Source organism: Prunus persica, chromosome G1 (genome assembly GCF_000346465.2).
Source record: "Prunus persica cultivar Lovell chromosome G1, Prunus_persica_NCBIv2, whole genome shotgun sequence".
Classification (NCBI taxonomy): Eukaryota; Viridiplantae; Streptophyta; class Magnoliopsida; order Rosales; family Rosaceae; genus Prunus; species Prunus persica.
In genome coordinates this window covers 24,488,624-24,509,421 of record NC_034009.1, presented here as the reverse complement: position 1 = coordinate 24,509,421, position 20,798 = coordinate 24,488,624, and the positions used below count along the sequence as shown (strand labels likewise).

Sequence of the window (20,798 nt, the reverse complement as noted above, 5' to 3'; positions counted from 1 at the left end):
TTGTCAGATCGTGCGATCGTAAGCAATCCGACCGTTCGATCTGAGCCAAAGTTTTAGGACAAGTGTCCTATACCTGGTAGAACCCATAGGGACCTTCGGATCGGAAATTGGAGGTCGTGGGTTCTGCAGGTCCGGTTGACCAGGGTTAGAGTAGTTTGACCCTTGGTTGACCGTGAGTCTCCCAGAGTAATCTCACCTTTCTAGGGGGGATTATCGGGTGCTAGATGATTGTGGAGGGTTACACAATATTAGAATTAATTTATATAATTATAATTATATATGGTTGTACAAAGGTACAACAGAGTCTAGAATGTCAGTTTGGAGTGCTATACGCACTACTTTAGGTACCTCCCCGGATGTTGGATTTACCACAAGTACCACCAAGTGAAATTGAGGTCCCGCATGGCGTAGGTTATCCGGCGTTGGGACAGGCCCCATACGTGGCGTTGGTTGTACCGGCGTATGGGGAGATTTGTGATATTATGTTCAGGTCTCACGTGGCGTAGGTTATCCGGCGTTGAGACAGACCCCATACGTGGCGTTGGTTGTACCGGCGTATGGGGAGCTATGTGATATTGTGTTGAGGTCGCACGTGGCGTAGGTTATCCGGCGTGTCGACAGACCCCATACGTGGCGTTGGTTGTACCGGCGTATGGGGAGATTTGTGATATGATATTGAGGTCCCGCGTGGCGTAGGTTATCCGGCGTTGGGACAGGCCCCATACGTGGCGTTGGTTGTACCGGTGTATGAGGAGATATTATGATAGTATGGCATGGTCGCACGTGGCGTAGGTTATCCGGCGTGTTGACAGGCCCCATACGTGGCGTTGGTTGTACCGGCGTATGAGGAGATTATATGAAATACAAAAAAATGAAATAAGGTATCGCCCAAGTGGGGAACTGGGTTTTAGGGAAGAACTACGTGTGACTTGATCCCTCAAGGAGGGTACGTAGGCAGCCTAAGGTTGTTAGGTGCAGCCGCAGACTAAATATTAGTTATATTTGGTATTTGAATTGTTTGATAATCGTTTAAGAATTATTGGAAGGCCGAAGGCCATTTGTGTGAATTGCATGAATTATATTGTGCATGCTGCCAGTTGGAAATATTAAATGCATTTTTATGCAGGTTGAAATTTTTGGGAAATGTCCAATTTATAGGGGAGACTCTGCCGAAATTTCGGCAGGAAGTCTCGGTCTTTAGTGATTGGGTCTGACATCGGAGTGATGTCAGAAATTCCAAAGGGTTCGTCTCGGGTTTTGAGAAAATTCGGGGCGGGTCCTTAAAAAAAAACTCCTAATAAATACAATCGACAACAACTAATAATCAAGAAAAACAAAAACGTACAAACATATTTATTAATCAATTAAGGCATACAAAAAAAGATTAGAAATTAGGATAACATACTTTCAATTGGAGGGACGAAATCCATCATATTAAAACATACAAACTAAATATTTTAATTAATTAAAAACTCTAATTCATTCAAACTAATCAACATATTAATCAATCTCATCAAAGCATAAAAAGATTAGGAAATATGATAACATACTTTCAATTTTGAGAGCAAATTTCAAACCAAATTGAATTTGGGGTTTGGTGCCGTCATTGGATGAGGAGATTGGCGGCGCCGGAAGGTGATCCATGTGGGGAGGCCATCAACTGGGGTGAAGGTTGGGTAGAATTAGGGGTTGGGGTTGGGGATTTAGGGTTTCCCCCAATCTGTTTTATCGGGCAGCAACTACTACCGAATAATTTTTTTTTTTAACCTAGCCAAAACGACTTCGTTTTGGCTAGGTTTAATAAAATAAAAATAAAAGTACTTGAAAAATCAACACCGAATAACTTAATAAAAAATTTACAAAACAAAAATCCGTATTCTAGTGGCATGGCTCTGTTTGCTTTTCCTTTAGATATAGCCGTCGCAAGATCAATCTACCATCATATTGAAGGGCAACTGGGGTGATTTTACAAAACAAAAATCATACACCAGGATAAGAATCCACCCTATAATAAATAGGAGCCCCATAAAGCCAAGACAGTCCAATTACTCTATGCACCCCAATAAACCTTCCTCAGAAAAAAAAAACTATCCTCATAGTTAGTTCTACTGGACATTCTTATAACAACCAATTGTTATTGAGATTCAAACTTGATGAATGATTGAGATACATACACGACATAGTTTCTATATTTTTTTTTTTTTTAAAAAAAAAAGCGATCGATATTGGGTGGGTGAGATTCAAACACAGAATCTCAAGTGCAAGGAAGATAACTATTCAAAATATGAATGGCAATTTTTCCCACGGGTAAGGGTCTTCGCATGGATTCGACCCTAATGGTCAGGTAAGAAGGATTAAAAACGGGTATGAGGACAGGTACGATCAATTTTTGGAAATGGTGTTAGGGGAGGGGAGGGACGGTATTTTAATCCCAGACCCAAACCCTCCCTGTTTAGAATATAGTATATATAAATATGTTATTAAAGTGATTGTGCCGACTAAGTTTTATATTATATATTTATAAAATTTATACAAATCTTAAGCTACACTACTGTTGAGGCCCAAAAATCCAAGGGCTAGGCCCAGGTTTATTCTTAGCCCAATGTGAATAATTAATCGCAGAGGAGGCCCAATCAGGACATGAGAGAAATCAAAGGACGCATTTAGATAAGTCATGGGCCATGTGTCACGCCAAGCAAACATGCGCAAAAGGACCAAAATGCACCAGCTTTATAAAATCATGCTTACCAATCTAATCCGATGCTACTTGACCCGATCATGGCCTAATGCGGCGCAATAAAACACAAGCACAAATAGGCTAAACGAACATGCAAGGCCATGCGAAGAAATCGCTGTTTTAATACCGAGCCATGCTATAGGCTTTAGTGGGCCCAAGCCACATAATTAACTAGGGCTTGCTGAGAAGGTTATGGTATGGAAGGAAACAAGCCATCACAGGGCCCATTGAGGGTTCGAGGAACAAAAGTTTTAAGGCCACTTGGGAGCATTAAAAATCCAGCCCGTTCCTAGGGCCCAAACACATGGGTTAGCATGAGAGAGGAGGAAAATGACCCAATGCCTTAGGAGGATATCTAGTAATCTGCCATAGCACTTGGACAAAGCCAACATCAATCAAATGCCCAAAACCAAATTGGCCGTTTCCAGCAACTTGACGAAGACCCATTAGGCACCGGAAACAATACATTAATAAGCCAATATTGCACTCATAAGCCTAGCCCGGTAGTTTGTAGGAAAACCTGGCATCATGTTTCATCCTCGTCAGAATTCCAAGATGGTTAACAAAGAGCCATGGCAGGACCAAAAGAAATCCACGAATGAAGGATGAATACCCATGGACAAAAGACTCTACCCTTCTTTCTTCCCTCTATAGGCCACATTTTGAAAACCAAGAAGAAAAGCAGGTGGCACCTCACCTTCATGGGAAGGTCGAGCCACTCAAAACCCTTGGAACCACAAAGGGCCCCTTACCCATGCACCTTGGATAGGAAAATTTCACTGAATAGGATTTAGTAGAAAGAAGCAAAGAAAAAGAAAGAAGGAGATTATACAAAGCTAGGGGTCCTTTGCGCTTATAAAAAGGAGCTTCATCTACCTAGAAGCATCATCAACCAGAGCCTGACCAAGCTTTGTCAAGCAGTTGGGAATTTACTAAAGCCACCCAATTCCCCTCTTTAGTTGTTTCATTTTCCCATGAGGAAGAAATTTTCCTAATTTGCCTCTCCCCCATTTTAACTCTCTGTTCCTTCTCTTTCTCTCTCAAATTACTAAACTTGTGAAAGCTTAGCTCCCATGCCACAAGCTCCTCAAGCTAAGGCACTAATCAATTTATTTGGCTATTTGTGAAAATAACCTAAGAGTGTTTTTCTAAAGTTTCACTGAACTTTTAAAAAACTCTCTTGGGAGCTTGGTTATTGCACTCAGGCATTCGGGGAATTTTGTTCGTCTCCTTCTTACGGCAGCCCAAGCCCATTCATCAGGCTGCTGGAACAAAAAGACCCCTACAACTACTTATATATTTAGTTAGCTTCCTAGTCAATATGTAAACATTGTACGTAGATAATATATTATATGTACTCATTATCTTGCTCTAGTTCTGTTTTTTTTCTTTCAAAAAAAGTAGTTTTATATTGATTTTTCTTCCGTACGTAATGAGGCAGGTCGGGGAACCCATTCCCCGTTGAAGGTAGGGATGGGGAATTCCCAATATGAATATTGCAATAATGAAGGTGGGAATTGGGAAAAAAGCTTAACGGAATGGGGGTGGAAATGGCATACCCACCCCCGATTCGACCCATTGTCATCCCTAGTTCAAAACCACTTGAGTTACATGGCATGAGAGGGATAAAGGCTGGTGAGGAGAATGATCAGCAAGTAGTGACGAGGCTCGGTGAGGAAATAGAAATTTGGCCATCACTGCCAAGGGACATACATGGAGCTGTCGTGGCTTGCCACGGGAGAGCTCAATGGAGGGGACGGTTTGCAATGAAGACGGTGCAACGGAGACACAAAAATAACGGGCTAATAGAAGAAAAGGTTGCAGTGGTAAAAGAAAGGTGTGGCTACAGCTTGCTAAAATATGAATATGGTTTGAATACTTTAGGTTAAGTTTTATTCTTCTTCATAAGGAGGTATATATAGGAATTTACATAAGTGATTTACAAGGATATAGATAAAGTAATTAATTAGGATAGTATCTCCTAAATATACAATGATTTGTCAACTATATAAAACAAGAAAGTAAATCTCTTAATTAATCAAGGAAATAAATCTCTTTGATTAATTAGGAGACTCACATCAACACTCCTCCTCAAGTTAGTGCATATGTCACCAATGCCCAACTTGGTAAGTGAGTCATGGAATACTCTTACACAAACTGCTTTTGTTAAGACATCTGTCAATTGATTTTTTGATTTTACGAATGGTAGGCAGATGATCTTATTATCAATTTTTCCTTTGATGAAATGTCTATCCACCTCAACATGTTTGGTTCGATCATGTTGAATTGGATTATGGGCAATATCGATAGCTGACTTGTTGTCAAAATGCAACTCCATTGGCTTTTCTAGTTTGAAGCCCAATTCTGTCAAGAGTCTTCTGATCCACAATAATTCACAGACTCCTTGAGCCATACTCTGCTTTTGTACTAGATCGAGAAACCACATTTTATTTTTTACTCTGCCAAGTAACTAGGTTACCTCCAACAAATGTAAAGTAACCAAAACTAGAGCGTCTATCTGTACTGGAACCAGCCCAATCAACATTTGTATATCCAACAACTTCAAGATCTCCATTTTTTGAGAACATTAATCCTTTCCCAAGGGCTGACTTTAAGTATCTTAAGATTCGGTCAACTGCATTTCTATGAGAAACACTGGATGAATGCATAAACTGACTAACCACACTCACAGCATGTGCAATATATAGTCTTGTGTATGCCATGTATATCAACCTTCCAACAAGGTGTTAGTATTGTTCCATATTGGTTGGTTCTTGGTCCATATCTTCACACAACTTGTGATTCATATCAATGGGTGTGTCAGCAGGCTTACATCCAAGCATTCATATTTCAGTGAGTCGATCCATTACATACTTCCTTTAAGACAGAAATATACCAGTTTTTGACCTTGCTACTTCGATTCCGGGGAAGTACTTCAGATCATCTAAATCCTTCATCTCAAATCCTGAGACAAATACTTTTGGAACTTCAGTTGCTCTCATGCATCGTTTCCAGTACGACTATGTCATCTACATAAAAAATCAATGCAATAAGTTTTCCTTCATCATGCCTCAAGAACAAGGTGTGATCTTAATTACTCGGTTTATATCCAAAATTCTTAATAGATTTAGAAAATCTGCCAAACCATGCCCTAGGAGATTGCTTTAACCCATATAATGACTTTCTGAGCTTGCAAACTTGATTCTTCTTGTTATGAGCTGAATTACATCTTAGGGGTAAGTCCATATATACTTCTTCTTCCAAGTCTCCATGTAAGAATGCATTTTCAATATCAAATTGATGCAGTGGCCAATCGAGATTTGCTGTTAGAGAAAATAGGACTCTAATAGTGTTAATCTTGGCTACTGGGGCAAAGGTCTCCTGGTAGTCTATCATATATCTCTGTATGCACTCATTCGCTACCAATCTAGCTTTATATCTTTCAATGGATCACAGTATAAATCCACCTGCATCCTACTGTCTTCTTTCCATGAGGTAAGGGCATGAGTTCCCATGTGACATTCTATTGGAGAGCTCGCATTTCTTCATTCATGACTTTTTTTTATTTTGAGTCTTCTATTGCTTCAGTCACACTGTTGGGGACAGATATGTCAGCTAACTGCTTTACATAGTGCACACGTGACTCTGATAATCTACTGCGAGATATATAATCAGTGATGGGGTATTTTTCTTTGGCTTTAAGATTTGCTTCATATTGTACTCGAGGTTTACCACGGTTCTTCCTTTTTGGAAGCTGACATGTAGGCTATATGCCTTCTGAAATCAAATCATCATGGGATATTTTATTAGTGTTATCAGTTTCAAGAAAAGATGTTACCTAAATGACTTCCTCAGCTGGTGATTGGTGTGGTACTGGAGCTAAAGCGGGCAAAATCTCATAAAACGGATCAATTTCCTCCTTTTGATTTTGACAGCGTAGAGGCAACTGATAATTTTCCTCTGGCGACCATTTGTTGTCTTCTGGCCACTGGTTGTTTGGAAGCAAGTTCTCCATGTTTGAAGACCTAAGTGGGGGCGACCGGTCGCTTTCCACTAGCGACCGGTCGTTTTGAAGCAGAGTGACATCTTGGGGGAAAAAATTGAGAATTTGAGGAGTGGTGGATTCTTGATTCTCCTCATGTACTGCTGAAAAATATAAGTCATGTTCCCAGAACACAACATTCATGGAATTGTAGACCTTCTGACTAGGAGGATGATAACACCAGTATCCTTTCTGATGAGGTGCATAGCCAATGAAAACACATTTCTCGACTCGGGGATCCAATTTGCTTCGTTGGTGATCATGTAAGTGGACAAATACAACACATCCGAAAAAACGGGGTTCTAGGTTTGGGATATGAGGTATTTGGATATGATGGTGAAGCGTTTGAAATGGTGTTTGGAAATTTAGGATACTGGAAGGAATCCGATTGATGAGGTATGCTGTAAAGACGACGGCTTCTCCTCAAAAAGATCGAGGCCTATTGGCACCAAAGAGAGAGGCAGGAACTACTTTCAATAAATGTATGTTCTTTCTTTCAGGGACTCCATTTTTTTGGGGAGTGTAGAGGCATGAGCGTTGATGTATGATGCCGTGATCTTGTAAGAACTTGTTAAGATCATGGTCGAGAAATTCTCCGTCATTGTCAGAACGAAGAATCTGAATTCTGGCATGAAACTGAGTCTCCACCATTTGATAGAACTATTAAAACTTGGAACTGACTTCCTCTTTTGTTTTGAGAAGGGAAACCCAGGTCATGCGGGTGCAATCATCTATAAACATGACAAACCATTGAGCTCCCCCTGGAGTGGTAACTTTAGCAAGGCCCCAAACATTAGAATGAACAAGAGAAAATGGAACTAAACTTTTATTTGAACGTAAGGGAAAAGGAACACGATGGCTCTTGGCCAATTCACAAATGTCACACTTCAAATTGAAAATATTTAAATTGGAAAATAAGGAAGGAAATAGCTTCTGTAAATATCCAAACGAAGCATGTCCAAGACGTCGATACCATAACCATACTTCGTTAATGTGCTTCACTGTCAGATGCTAAGTCCAAGTAGTAAAGTTTGCCCCTCCTAGTACTACAACCCATTGTCTTGCTGCTGAGAATGTCCTAAAAACCACAATGAGTAGGCCAAAAGGTTACAGTGCAATTCAAAGCCTTAGTAATTTGGGCAACAGACAAGAGATTATGATGTAAGGATGGAACAACCAACACAGAATCCAAATTGAGGGAGTTAGAGAGAGAGAGAGAGAGAGAGTGAACCCTCCCTAATTACGGAGGATGGGGTACCATTGGCATTAGACACCACTGATTGATGAGACGGTGTATGAGAGGCAATTTGTCTAGGATCAAAGGTCATATGATCAGTGGCTCCGGTGTCAATGATCTATGTGTGTTTCTTTGAAGAACTATGTAAAACATAACCTTGGGTACCTATTATGGCTACAGATGCAAAGGCGGGAACCGATGTAGTTGAAACAGCAGGACTTACAGGATCTGAGTCATAAGATGTGTTGGGGTGATTTGCTCCTATTCTTGCTGGGAGCTTTGGAGTGGGCTCACAAATCCGGGTACCCAATCAATTTGTAATAGCCAGCATGGGTATGTTTACATCCACCACAGTAAGTACATTTATGCTCCAGACGGGTGCCTATGACCTTAGTATGAGAAGAGCCACCAGTACAGATCTGAGGGCCCCGTTGACGTTGAGTGACCATGACAGCGGTTTTTGGAGCACTAGCATGGTCAGTCCTTGTTGAGCTTCGCGACGTACATATGCAAAGGTTTGGTCAAGGTCCCTTTTAGGATCTTTGTGTAGGATTTCCCCCCGGACTTGATCAAACTCAAGGTCAAGCCCGGCAAGAAAAAGGTGAACACGAAGACGATCTAATTCTATCTGGCGCTCAGTCACATTGGCGCCACAGTGCATGCGATTGGGAGTGCGATGATCAATTTCCTGAAAGATGTGCTGCAGCTGGCTGTAGTATTTGTGGACGAGTGCACCATTCTTTTTAATAGTGAACACCCGTTTGTTGAGATCAAAAAGATTTATTGTAATTGAGACAATATAATCCACCTTTATTGTCTTTGAATTCTGAGATACAAAAACATCTTTATTGAATCCAAAATAAAAGAAAGTCTTAATAATCTTGAAATAGAAATTAAATTTCTCTTTATTTAGGGTAATGAAAATACATCATCCTACTTTAAAATAAATCCTGAATCCAACTTAAAATTAAATATTCCAATAATATTTAATGAAAACAACAGGTAGCTATCTAATCCTCCTTGTCACAACATGCTGCCATGAAAGTGTTGTTCTCCCTAGCAAGGAACGGGTTAAGTACCACTATCTCCCTATTAGTGGAGGTATCGAAAATCTCAACAGGTGATTCAATTTGGGGCGTATGTTTCACAAACTGCACTAAGAGATTTTTTCATCGAATTAGCTTATTGATGTTTCGTCCTCTCCCATAAGCGAATACACTGAGCTTTACAGTGATCCTGAGACTTCTGAGACCGTCCTTTGTGGCCATGTATATCCTTATGGGTCCTCCATAAGGTCAACGACGTCGTTGCATCTTAACCCTTTTTTGCTCTAGCTCATCTTCGTTTCGCTTCTTAATTAGCTCCACTGTATTCTTTACTAGAATTCCATTTGTGACTAGTTGACACGAGTGGTTCCTATTAACCACCATATGCTTTTTCTTTTCCCTAAACTCTAGGAGTTGTACTACAAGATACATAAGTGAAATGGCTAGCTTGAATTAAATATAATCATGAGTGAGATCATAAACGATCTCATTCATTCCGAGAATAACTTTAAAATCATACGTCCATGTTTTGAAGTTTGATCCAGTGAATCTTTCAATTTGCGAGAAATTGATTGAGGGAGTGTTCAAAGCTGTAAGGATTTGTAAAAAAAAAAAAAAAAGACATAATTACTTTCCAAGACACCAATTCTCAATTTCTTAAGAGAAAATAGTTTTTCCGTTTCACTTTATTCACAAAACTAACAAATAACATATGCAAGTAACATATGCAAGCTTCCTTAATTAAGTATCACACCTTTGTGGCAAAATAAATTACAGGATAGATTCTATTTGTTGAAGAAACTTATCAAGTAATTTAGGTATGATGCAATTTTTGTTATTTCTTTAGGGTTTGAGTATTTAGGTTTGGTTTTATTATGAAAAATTTGTTGATTCTCAGAACAAAGACAAGCACCTATCTAGCTCATAAAATAACGAAACAAACACAGTTCAAGAGAGAAAACCCTAAATTGCAGTGAATAGTAATTTTTGCAATGAACAGTGTTTTAGACGTTTTTGGTGTCTGTTTTTTACGCAAAATACCTTTCTGAATCGGGTAGGTCAAAAACATGTTTAAAGTTTTGAAGATATGAAAATCAAATTAAAACATGCTTTTTCAGATTCTTTAATATTCTTGATATTTAGAAAACATGTTTAATCCATCTTCAAATTTTGAACATCACCAAAAACTCATCATGGCATAAAACAGATAAGAAATCATAATAGGCATGCTTCAAAAACGATTTTAGTGTGTGCGAACAACCTGGCTCTGATACCAACTGTTAGATTTCTTTAATATACATGTTCAAAATCTTTCACACAATTTGAAATACGTAAAGACATACCTGGTGCCATCTTTCTTGAGTATACGACTTCTGACATACCTGATGCCATCTTTTTTTGTGTTGTTGTTCTCAATTATCAAGCTCTGCAAAGCAAGGCCAATCCCAAAAGGTAGGGCTAGACGGGGAACCCATTCCCCATTGAAGGTGGGGATGGGAAATCCCCAATATGAATATTGGCCGAGTTGCAGAGTTATAATGGGGCCATAGATTTGAGAAAGCTTGGTGAGAGAGAGATGGGGTTTGTTGCCAAGCTCTAGAAGATTGCCAATGAAGGGACATGGCTTTGGTCTAGGTGGGAGAAGATGCCTTTTGGGATTGGCTTTGCTTTGCAGAGCTTGAATAATTGAGAACAACAACACAAAGAAAAGGTTTAGCAGGACGATACAAAAACTCAAGAAATCCATTCTCTCTGGTTCTAATTGCACAAAAGTTGTTAAATTCAACTATTATCATTTGAATAAATCAAGTTTTGGTCTAAAAAATTCCACATAGTTAAAATCATTTAATTTTAAATTCTATAATCAAAATAGTTTATCACTCGTGGTGCCTAGCGTTTGGGAGCTATCATTCTCACAGATGCACATATCACGTAAAATAGTAAATGACATGCAGAAAAAAAAAACAAAAAAAAAAGAAGAAGAAGAAGGTAAATGACATATGTTGATGCTCAAAATGGCCCGGCCAATATTGAGTCAAACTTAGTGATTAGATGTGCTGAGTCTTCAGCAGAGAAGAAGGCTGAGGCCCTTGGTGAAATGGGTTGGTGAGAGACCTGTAGAAGGTAAAAGAGGAGAAGCAATCGTTAAGCTTCGGACACCGGTGTGGTGCTGGCCGAAGGCTCTCCGATGCCTAAGTCAGTTACAAGTAGTAATTCTGGCATAGTAACAGTAAAAGTGGGAGAATAGTCGTTTTTTGTACCTTGGTACTGTTCCCTATTTATAGGGAAGTGAAAGTGGGAGCTTTGCACAAAGTTCCAATGTGGGACTTTGTGCAAGCCGTTGTGGTGGCGACACGTGTCCTGGAGATTAGGTTTGGCAGCTGAGAGCTTCGGCAGGTGTCTGGCACCTCGGAAGTGTGTCTTCCTTCGGCATGGGAGAAGGCGTGGCTGCCTTGGTGCTAGTCGCTTTGATGCTGGGTCTGCTCGGTTCATTATGGTGTAAACAGTAGTCCCCCAAGTTCGCGGTCGAGAAGTAACTTCTGGGTTGGGAACTTGTGAGTTTTTGTAATTGTAACCGAGCATTCCAGCTTCATTGGGAGCCGCAGGGCACTCCCTAGTCCCCCAAGTTGGCAAGCTAGGAGTTGCGTCAACACATGGTAGCTGGGTACCTGGGTACTTGGGCATGTTGCAGATAGGATGGGAGCTGGGTCCCTAGAGGAGCCAGACCTTCGAGGGAGCCGGGTACTTTGAAAATTTTGGAGACTCCAATTCTTTCATGGCTCCTGCCGTGCGGCAAGGGTCTAGCTCCTTTTTTTTTTTTTTTTTTTTTTTGGGAATGGCCGGGCCATTTGGGATTTTTGGACCTCCCCACAAAGCTTCCATGGCCCTTGCCGTTCGGCAAGGGTCTAGCAAAATATATATTTTTTTGTTTTGAACTTGGGAGCTAGGTCATATTGAGAGGGCTTGAAGGCCTAGCTTGAATTGGGCCTTCGACAATTGGCAAGAGTTGGGCCCGAGTTGGGCTTTGGCAATTAAGAAGGGCTAGGGTTGTTGGAGGAGGGGGGTATAAAAACGAGATGATGCATCATGCCGTTCGGCAAGGCTTCATTCGGCAGTTTGGTAGATTTTGGTATTGGGGTTTGCTAGTGTGCCGTTCGGCAATTTGGAGCTAGGGTTGAGGGTAGCTCACGGGTTGGCAAAGAGCATGGGTGGAAGGTGCCGTTCGGCAACTTGGAGCTAGGGTGGGGTAGCTCACGGTTTGGCAAAGAGCACGGGTGGAGGGTGCCGTTCTGCAAGGAGGGGCTGGGCAGCTTTGGCAATATCGGCTTCGGCAAGGCTGCAGCAGGGATGGAGAATTGGATTTGGAAGACCCTTGCCGTTCGGCAAGGGTGATTGGGTGGTTGTCGAGTTGTGTGGTGTTTCGGCAAGGGAAGCTGGGCTGTGCAGCTTCGGCAAGGTGAACCACGAGTGATTGGGAGCACATCCGAGTGGCTGGCCCTTGCCGCTCGGCAGGTCGTGGCCACGGAGCTGCTGGTCAGAGGTCGAGTAAGGCGGCTGGTACTTCGGCAAGTGGGCTGGACTTTGAGCAGGGCCAGGTGCGGATCCGCGTGAGGTAGGCTTCGGCAATTGGTCTAGCCGCGTGAGGTGGAGCTGCCGAGATCAAAGGAGCTGCTGAGCAATTTGGAGCGGCGGACGTGTCTTACCACTCGGCAGGGGACTTGGCAGCGATTTGGGAGTCCTGCGGCAGGCGGTTTTGGCAAGCCCAGGAGGTCCTCGGCGCAGCAGCTGGGTGGTGTGCTTCGGTATGGTCTCCTTTTGCCCCCTTTTTGATGCATGCATAGCCCTTGCCGTTCGGCAAGGGTGTCTTGAGCAGGTTTTTATTTGGACCGTTGTGTTGATCAAATTTGGGTCTTGGCCTTGGACAATTTTGGGCCCTAGCCCTGTAATAAGATTGGGCTTATGAAATAGGCTAGGACACTTGAAATTTTGGGGCTCCATTTTGTTTTTGCACGGGCCTTGCCGTTCGGCAAGGTCCCTAAATTTCTCACAATTGTTTTTGTTTCTTGCTTGTATATTTGAAAATTGAATTTCAAATTGTGTGTAGGTACAAGGGATTTAGGAGGGAATATGAAAGGGTGCTAGGGTTTGCCCGTGAAACGAGGCGTGGTACCCTTAGTTGGCTATTTAAAGGAACTTGGGTGGTGAAGGCATCACACTTGGCTTGAGTTGAGAAAAATTGTGAGAATTTGAGGAGGAGGAGAAGAGATTTCCGGCGAAGGTTTTGTGGTGGTGCTTGTGGCTGAGGTGATTTCCGGCGACTTGTACGTGGTGGTACGAACAAGGTTAGACCTTATTTCGCTTGAACTTTTGAATTGAAATGTCTTGTTTTGCATGAACATGTTGAAGGTTAGGAAGAACACATTGAACATGAGCATGAACATGATGAACATGTTGAACATATGTATGAACATGTAGAATTCTTGCCTGGTATGAAGATTTGGCAAATTCTTGTTGTTGTGGTTCGATCCTCTCTGCATGTGCATTTAGTTCCTTTTTCTTGTTTTTCCATATTTGTAGATGTCTGAAAGTTCTGATAGGGAAAGTCTTGACCCCCCTGCCTTCGGCGGGGATGATACTGAGAGTCAAGAGCCGAGTCAATATATATGTTCTGAAGAGGAAAGTTCAGAGACAGAGGGTATGGTGGAAGGAACCATAGAAAGTAGGATGATATGGCCTGGGGGTGAGAGGGCTGAGCCATCGGGAGACTCTGGGTCGGCTGCATATAGGGAGATGCAGAGAAATTATATAGAGTTAGAGGCTATAGCAAATCGGGTTCTAGCCTTGCCTCAGACGCAAGAAGTGGGTTCGAGCAACCAGGCATCACCATCAGGGTCTGTGGGTATAGCCGTGGCTTCGGTGTCATAGGGATTAGACATCCGGGTTGGTGTCCCGTTGCCAAGGCGGAATACACTTACAGAAGCGAAATTGGCCCAGCTACGAACGGATTTTTGTGTGCCAGCCTATGTGGGCTTGAGGTTACCCACTGAGGCCGATGTAGTCAGATATCCTTCAGATGGCTCCGTGATGATTTTTACAGATATGTATCGGCACGGCTTCAGACTGCCGTTTCATCCGTGGGTTCAGATGATGTTGGCCAAGTTGGGGTATGCACCGGGGCAGTATAATCCCAACTTTTGGATTCTTCTTCATGGGGTGTATATCGCCTGGTGGTTGGCTGGGTTAGGGGAGCCAACGTTTGAGCAGTTCATGTACCTGTACTCCATTTCGAAGCAACAGGGGAATTTTGGCTGGGTACAGGCCAATTGCCGAAAGGCGAAGGAGAGGGGCTATTTTATTGGACACAAGCCCACAACGCAAAAGTCCTGGAGGAACAGGTGGTGCTTGGCCTATGGGGACTGGGAATGTCCTCTAGGGAAGAGCGTTGTCCAGCACATTCCTACCCACTTCCAGTCTATAGGTCCTTGCCCCATCCCTTAAGATTGTCCAATGCCTGATTGTGTTGTTTTGGCTCCTATTTTTTGTTCTGTACTTCCTTTGTGCCAGTGTAAATGGCTAAGTAGTTTCTAACCCTTGATGCAGGTTCAGTGAAGTGGGGCCCTATCTCCAAGGAGCAAGAAGACGAAGTTGAGTGGGTGAGGGCGCAGCTATCAGAGACTGAGCGTGAGTGCGGGAACCTAGTCACGCAGAAGAATTTGTTTGAGTCCGGACTGCTGCAAGGAAGTAAGTACCTGGGTTATCTTTTTGTTTTGTACTGAGCCTTTGTAAGTTTGAGTAATAGAATTGCTTTGTTTGTTTTGACAGTGGCTGGCATCATAAGGGGGAGCACGAAGGTGGCCGTAGACATTGATGAGGCCGAGATGCAGAAGCGGCTGAGGGAGTCTCGGGCCAAGAAAGCTGAGAAGAGTGCTGGAAAACGACCCAGGGATGATGATGAGGGTCGGGTCGCGGACGTGCTGGGGAAGAGGAAGGCTTTGGAGGAGGCTCATTAGCATGTGATGGGGGCAGGGCCGAGGCTTCCGCCCTTTGATCTGCAGGCACCGCCGAAGCTACCCTTCGGCATGGAGGATGTGTTCGCTGAAGGGGTAGAGAAGGTAGACTTCGGCAGGCTACGCCAGCAGAAGAAGGAGGTCAACCTGGCTATGCACCGGCAGGAGGTGCCCTTAGTGAACGTCTTCCTGGAAGGCGTGAAGAGCGACCCTGAGGCCTTGGCGAGGACTCCAGCTTCTTCCTTCATTGACCGGGCCCAAAAGACGATCCTCACCTCTGCCTATGTAAGTGTTTAGGCCCTTTTTGAATGTACCTGTGTTGGATTATTTTTGTGTGGATTGACTAACATGGTTTTGGTTTTGCAGGCCTTTGGCGAGATGTACGTCAGCATGGCCAAGGCTGACAAGGAGATCCAGAGGTTGAAGAGGCGGGATGAGCTAGCCAAGAGCAAAATGGCGGAGGCGCAGGAGGCCATCCGAGAGAAGAACACCTTGCTGGTTCAAAAGGCGGCCCTGGCCAAGGAGGTGGAGGAGCTGAAGAGATCTAGGGCCGAGGAGGTGGCTGCTGCCCGAGCCGAGGCGATTGAGTCCTTCCGATCCTCAGAGGAGCTGAAGAGCTATATCATGGACCGACTGGTTGATGAGCAGCTTCGCTGGGAAGATAGGTTGGTTAGGTTCAACCCCTCACTGGAGATTAACTTTGACACCAGTGGCGAGCCTCCTGCACAGACCCCTCCTGCTGATGCTAGCGCCCCGACACCAGAGGCTGAGCCAGCCACTGAGGATGCCCCTTCGACCGAGTCCTGAAGGCGTTGCCTTCGTGATGTGTTATAGCTATTTTGTATTTTGTACTCTAGTGATTGTGTTTTGTTTACTGTGGTTATGTATGAACATTTGTCCTTGCCTGGAGCAAGGCTGTTTTTATTTATGATATGAACTTAGCTTGATATCAATTGTGTTAAAAATGATAACAATGTGAGTTCATGAGAATGAGCCTGAGTCAGGCATTTTATTGAAATAGATGCCGAAAGGCAGAAGGTACAAGTGGTCTAGGGTCTAGATACCTTACGTCTAACTTATAGTAAATAATCAAGACCAAAGTATTGTCCTAGGGTCTAGATATGTTTACTTGTAATAGTACTTGAGGTGGTCAGCATTCCACGGGTGAGGCAGCGTCTTGCCTGTGGAATCACGAAGCTGATAAGTGCCGGGGCGGCAGATTTTGATAATCTCGTAAGGACCTTCCCATGTAGGGCCGAGGGTACCTTCGTTAGGATTTTTGGTAGCCAAGGAAACCTTGCGCATGACCCAGTCCCCCATTTTGAAAGCACGGGGCTTGACTCGGGAGTCATAGTATTTGGCGATGCGTTGCTTGTACGCGGCATTGCGCATGTTCGATTGGTCCCGGAGTTCGTCAATGAAGTCGAGGTTGAGGGCCAACTGCTCGTCATTGGCCGTGGCATCGTAAGTGGAGGTTCGGTATGTGGGCTGGCCAATCTCTACCGGAGCCACGGCCTCGGTTCCAAATGATAGGGAGAACGGCGTTTCACCCGTGGATGTGCGGAAGGTGGTGCGGTAGGACCAGAGTACTTCTGGGAGTAGTTCTGGCCAGCAGCCCTTGGCTTTGTCAAGTTTTGTCTTGAGGGTCTTCTTGATGATTTTGTTCACGGCTTCGACCTGGCCATTGGACTGTGGATGGGCTGGGGAGGCGAAACACAGACGAATCTTGAGGTTGGAACAAAATTGTTTGAATTTGGCGTTGTCAAATTGCCGGCCATTGTCGGTGACGATGGAGTTGGGGATGCCGAAGCGACATACAATGTTTTGCCACACAAAGGATTCGATGCGAGCCGCAGTGATGGTGGCCAAGGCCTCGGCCTCAGCCCACTTGGTGAAGTAGTCCACGGCCACAACTGCATACCTGACTTGGCCCTTGCCCTCTGGCATCGGTCCAATGAGATCCAGTCCCCATTGGGCAAATGGCCAAGGGCTGACCATTGCAGTCAACGGTTCAGCCGGGAGTTGTGGGATGTTGGCGAATCGCTGACACTTGTCGTATTTCTGGGTGAAGGCCTGGGCGTCAGTGTGGAGTGAAGGCCAGAAGTATCCTTGGCGGATTGCCTTATGGGCTAGCGAGCGTGCGCCCGAGTGGTTGCCGCAGATGCCTTCATGGATTTCTCGGAGGACATAGTGACCCTCCTCTGGAGTCAGGCATCGGAGGTATGGGAGACTGAAACCCCGCTTGTATAAGGAGCCGTTAATGATCAGGTAACGGGCAGAGCGATGGCGTACGCGTCGTGCTTCTGCCGGATTAGCTGGTAGTGTTTGGTTCTGTAAGAACTGGAGGATGGGGTCCATCCATGTGGGGCTGTGATCAATAGTGCAGATGAGTGGGGCTTGTGTGCTGGGCTGGGCCAAAAACTCGATGTGGATGTGGCGACCCAGTCCCTGCTCCAAGGCTGATGCCAACCTGGCTAGTGCATCGGCATGGCTATTCTCGGAGCGCGGCACTTGCTTGAGAGAGTGGGCGTGGAAAGTCGCCAGCAGGTGCCGAGCGTGCTGGAGGTAGGCCGTCATAGAGGGATCCTTAGCCGTGAAGTCCTGGTTGACCTGGTGGACCACGAGTTGTGAATCGCTAAATATCTGAATTTGCCTGGCATCCATCTCTTTGGCTAATCGAAGACCAGCTATGAGTGCTTCGTATTCGGCCTCATTGTTGGAGGCTTGGAATTTGAAGCGAAGGGCGTACTCGAGGGCAACCTTGTCTGGGGAGATGAGAACGAGGCCGGCCCCACAGCCCTGGGCATTAGAAGAGCCGTCTACGAATAAGGTCCACAGGGGCTGGGTTAGGTCGAGATTGCCTTCGGTGGGGGTTTGGTCCTGGCTGGAAGGGGGATTGGGTTCGGTTATGAGCTGGGTAGCTGCGGAAGCTTGGGGATCCGTGAATTCGGATAGGAAGTCAGCAACGGCCTGACCCCTCATAGCCGGGCGGGGTTTGTAATGAAGATCAAACTCGCCCAGTTCAATGGCCCATTTGACCAGCCTCCCAGAAGTTTCTGGGTTCTGCAACACCTGTCGGAGTGGTTGGTTGGTTAAGACATGGATGGTGTGAGCTTGGAAATATGGTCGGAGGCGTCTTGCCGAGACGACCAGGGCGAACGCCAATTTTTCGATGTCCGGGTAACGAACTTCGGCATCCTGCAATGCTTTACTAACATAATGCACTGGGTGCTCCGCGTGATCTTTTGATCGGATGAGCACAGAGCTAACAGCCGAAGCTGAGATGGAGAGATAAATCACGAGGATGTCTCCGTGCTCAGGGGTTGACAATAAAGGGGCCCGGCCCATATACTCCTTCAGCTCGCTGAAAGCCGTGTCACATTCAGCAGTCCAGGTGATGTTTCTTTTGGTGCCTTTAAGGGCCTTGAAGAATGGGGCGCAGCGGTCAGTGGCTTTGGAGATAAATCTGGTCAGGGCTGCGACACGCCCTGTAAGGCTTTGGATATCCTTGACCGTCTTAGGTATTGTCATATCTAAGATGGCCTGGATCTTTTCTGGACTGGCCTCAATGCCTCTCTGGCTTATCATGAAGCCAAGGAATTTTCCGGAAGCCACCCCGAATGCACATTTGGTGGGGTTAAGCCTCATTTTGTATTGCTTCAAGATGGTGAACATGGCAGAGAGGTTGGGGATGTGCTGGTCAGCCGTGCGACTCTTGACTAGCATGTCATCGACATAGACTTCCATGGTATTGCCAATCAGGGGGGCAAAGAGCTGATTCACCAGACGCTGATAAGTAGCCCCGGCGTTTTTGAGGCCGAAGGGCATCACCTTATAGCAGTAGAGGCCGCGGTCCGTAATGAAAGAGGTGTGGGCCTGATCTTCGGGGTGCATGAAGATCTGGTTGTAACCTGAATAAGCATCCATGAAGCTAAGGAGGGCGTGGCCGGCTGTGGCGTCGACTAGCTGGTCAATGCGGGGTAGCGGGAAGCTGTCCTTTGGGCAAGCCCGATTAAGGTTGGTGTAGTCGACACACATGCGCCAGCCCTTTCTTGGTTTGCGGACCATCACGACATTAGCCAGCCATGTAGGATAGTCAACCTCCCTGATGAATCCGATGCTACTCAATCGTTCCACCTCCGCCCTCATGGCCTCATAGCGCTCGGGATCATAAGCGCGACGCTTCTATCGGACTGGTCTGACGGCAGGATTGACGCTAAGCCTATGAGATATGATGTCTGGTGAGATGCCCGGCATGTCATTGTAGGACCAAGCGAAGACTTCGGAGTTGAGGCGGAGGAAGGCGACCAGGTCAGAGCGAAGCTCTGGCGAGATGGAGGTGCCGATCCGGACTTGTCGATCCGGGATATCGTCATGGAGGGTAACCAGCTCCAGGTCCTCCATAGGTTCGGCCTGCGGTGCGATGGACTCCTCCCTTGGGTCTTCAGGTGGGTCTGTGCCAGCTTGAGGAGGGGCGGGAGCCATGGTTACCGAAAGGGCCTCGCTCCTAGGTTGGCGATTGGTGGATTTTACTGCTGAAGCATAGCAGCTTCGGGCCCCGAGTTGGTCGCCGCGCACCGTGCCTGGGCCATTAGGAGTGGGGAACTTCAACAGTAGCATATGCGTGGAAATAAAAGCTCTCATTTGGGCCAGGGCTGGGCAGCCGAGGATGACGTTGTAGGCTGTGGGGCAATCGACGATAAGGAAGGGGGTAGTGATTGTCGTCCGCTGGGGTGCGGCCCCAATTGAGATAGGGAGATGAATGCTGCCAATGGGCTGGACCACATCACCCGAGAAGCTCACAAGGGGTGTGATGCTTCGGTCGAGTAGGTGAGGCGGGACCTGGAGTTCATTGAAGCACTCGGCAAACATCACACTGACCGAGCTGCCAGTGTCCACCAGGATACGCCCAACGTCGAAGTTAGAAATGTCAGCCCGGATAATGAGTGGATCGTCATGGGGGAGGATAACACCACGCTCCTCCTCCTCGCAGAAGGTAATGGGGGCCCAGCCAGTCCTGTGGGTCTTTGGCAATCGTCCCTGCTCGGTGGTGAAGACCTGGTGCGCATAGGTGGAGCGGACATAATGTTTGATGGAATTGTTGGAGGTGCCAGCCAGGGTAGGACCTCCGCTGATGGTGGAGATCATGTTGATTTGTCGTTGGTGAGGGTTAGGCGGGGCTGGTATGTTGCGCACATAGTTGTCCAGCTTACCCTCCCGGATGAGCCCTTCAATTATGTTGCGCAACGCAACACAAGACTCGGTGTCATGGCCGCTGAATTGATGAAAGCGGCAGAAGACCCCCGTGTTTGGCATTGGCTTGCTGGATGGTCTCCGGGGGGGTGGCTTGGGGATGATGGGGGCTTCACGCACCAGGACGTTCTCATAGGTGGTGTTGAGGGTGGTAAATACCTCGAACCTGGGCTTGGGTGCGAATGGAAGTGGGGCCCGATCAGCAGGCCTAGGCGGGTTGCCTCCGCTAGAATGGTGGTGGTTGCCATGTCTGCCACGTTTGTTATTACCGAAAGGGATGCTGGTAGCTATCCTTCCGCTTATGTTGTTGGTTGTCCTGAGTACTCGGGGCAGGGTAGAATGCTGAGTGGGGCTGGGGCGGTGCTGAAGCAAGTGGAGGATCAGCGAAAGCGTTGCGCATCAGGTTAGCTGGGCCACCGCTTGGTATTGAAGTATTCGGCCTTAGCATGGACTGCTGCTGCTTCATCAGCTCTGC

At 45.6% G+C, this 20,798-nt stretch overlaps 1 protein-coding gene and 1 pseudogene across 1 annotated transcript; both read right to left on the bottom strand.

Moving 5' to 3' along the window:
* The window catches only part of LOC18791237, a 56,218-nt pseudogene extending 45,409 nt beyond the window's left edge, over positions 1–10,809 (bottom strand).
* Positions 16,196–19,219, bottom strand: LOC109946857. The gene is made up of 2 exons (XM_020555937.1): positions 16,792–19,219; positions 16,196–16,674 (listed from the first exon to the last, which is right to left on the bottom strand). The coding sequence occupies exons 1-2, from the start codon at positions 19,217–19,219 to the stop codon at positions 16,196–16,198; spliced, it is 2,907 nt and encodes a 968-aa protein (XP_020411526.1).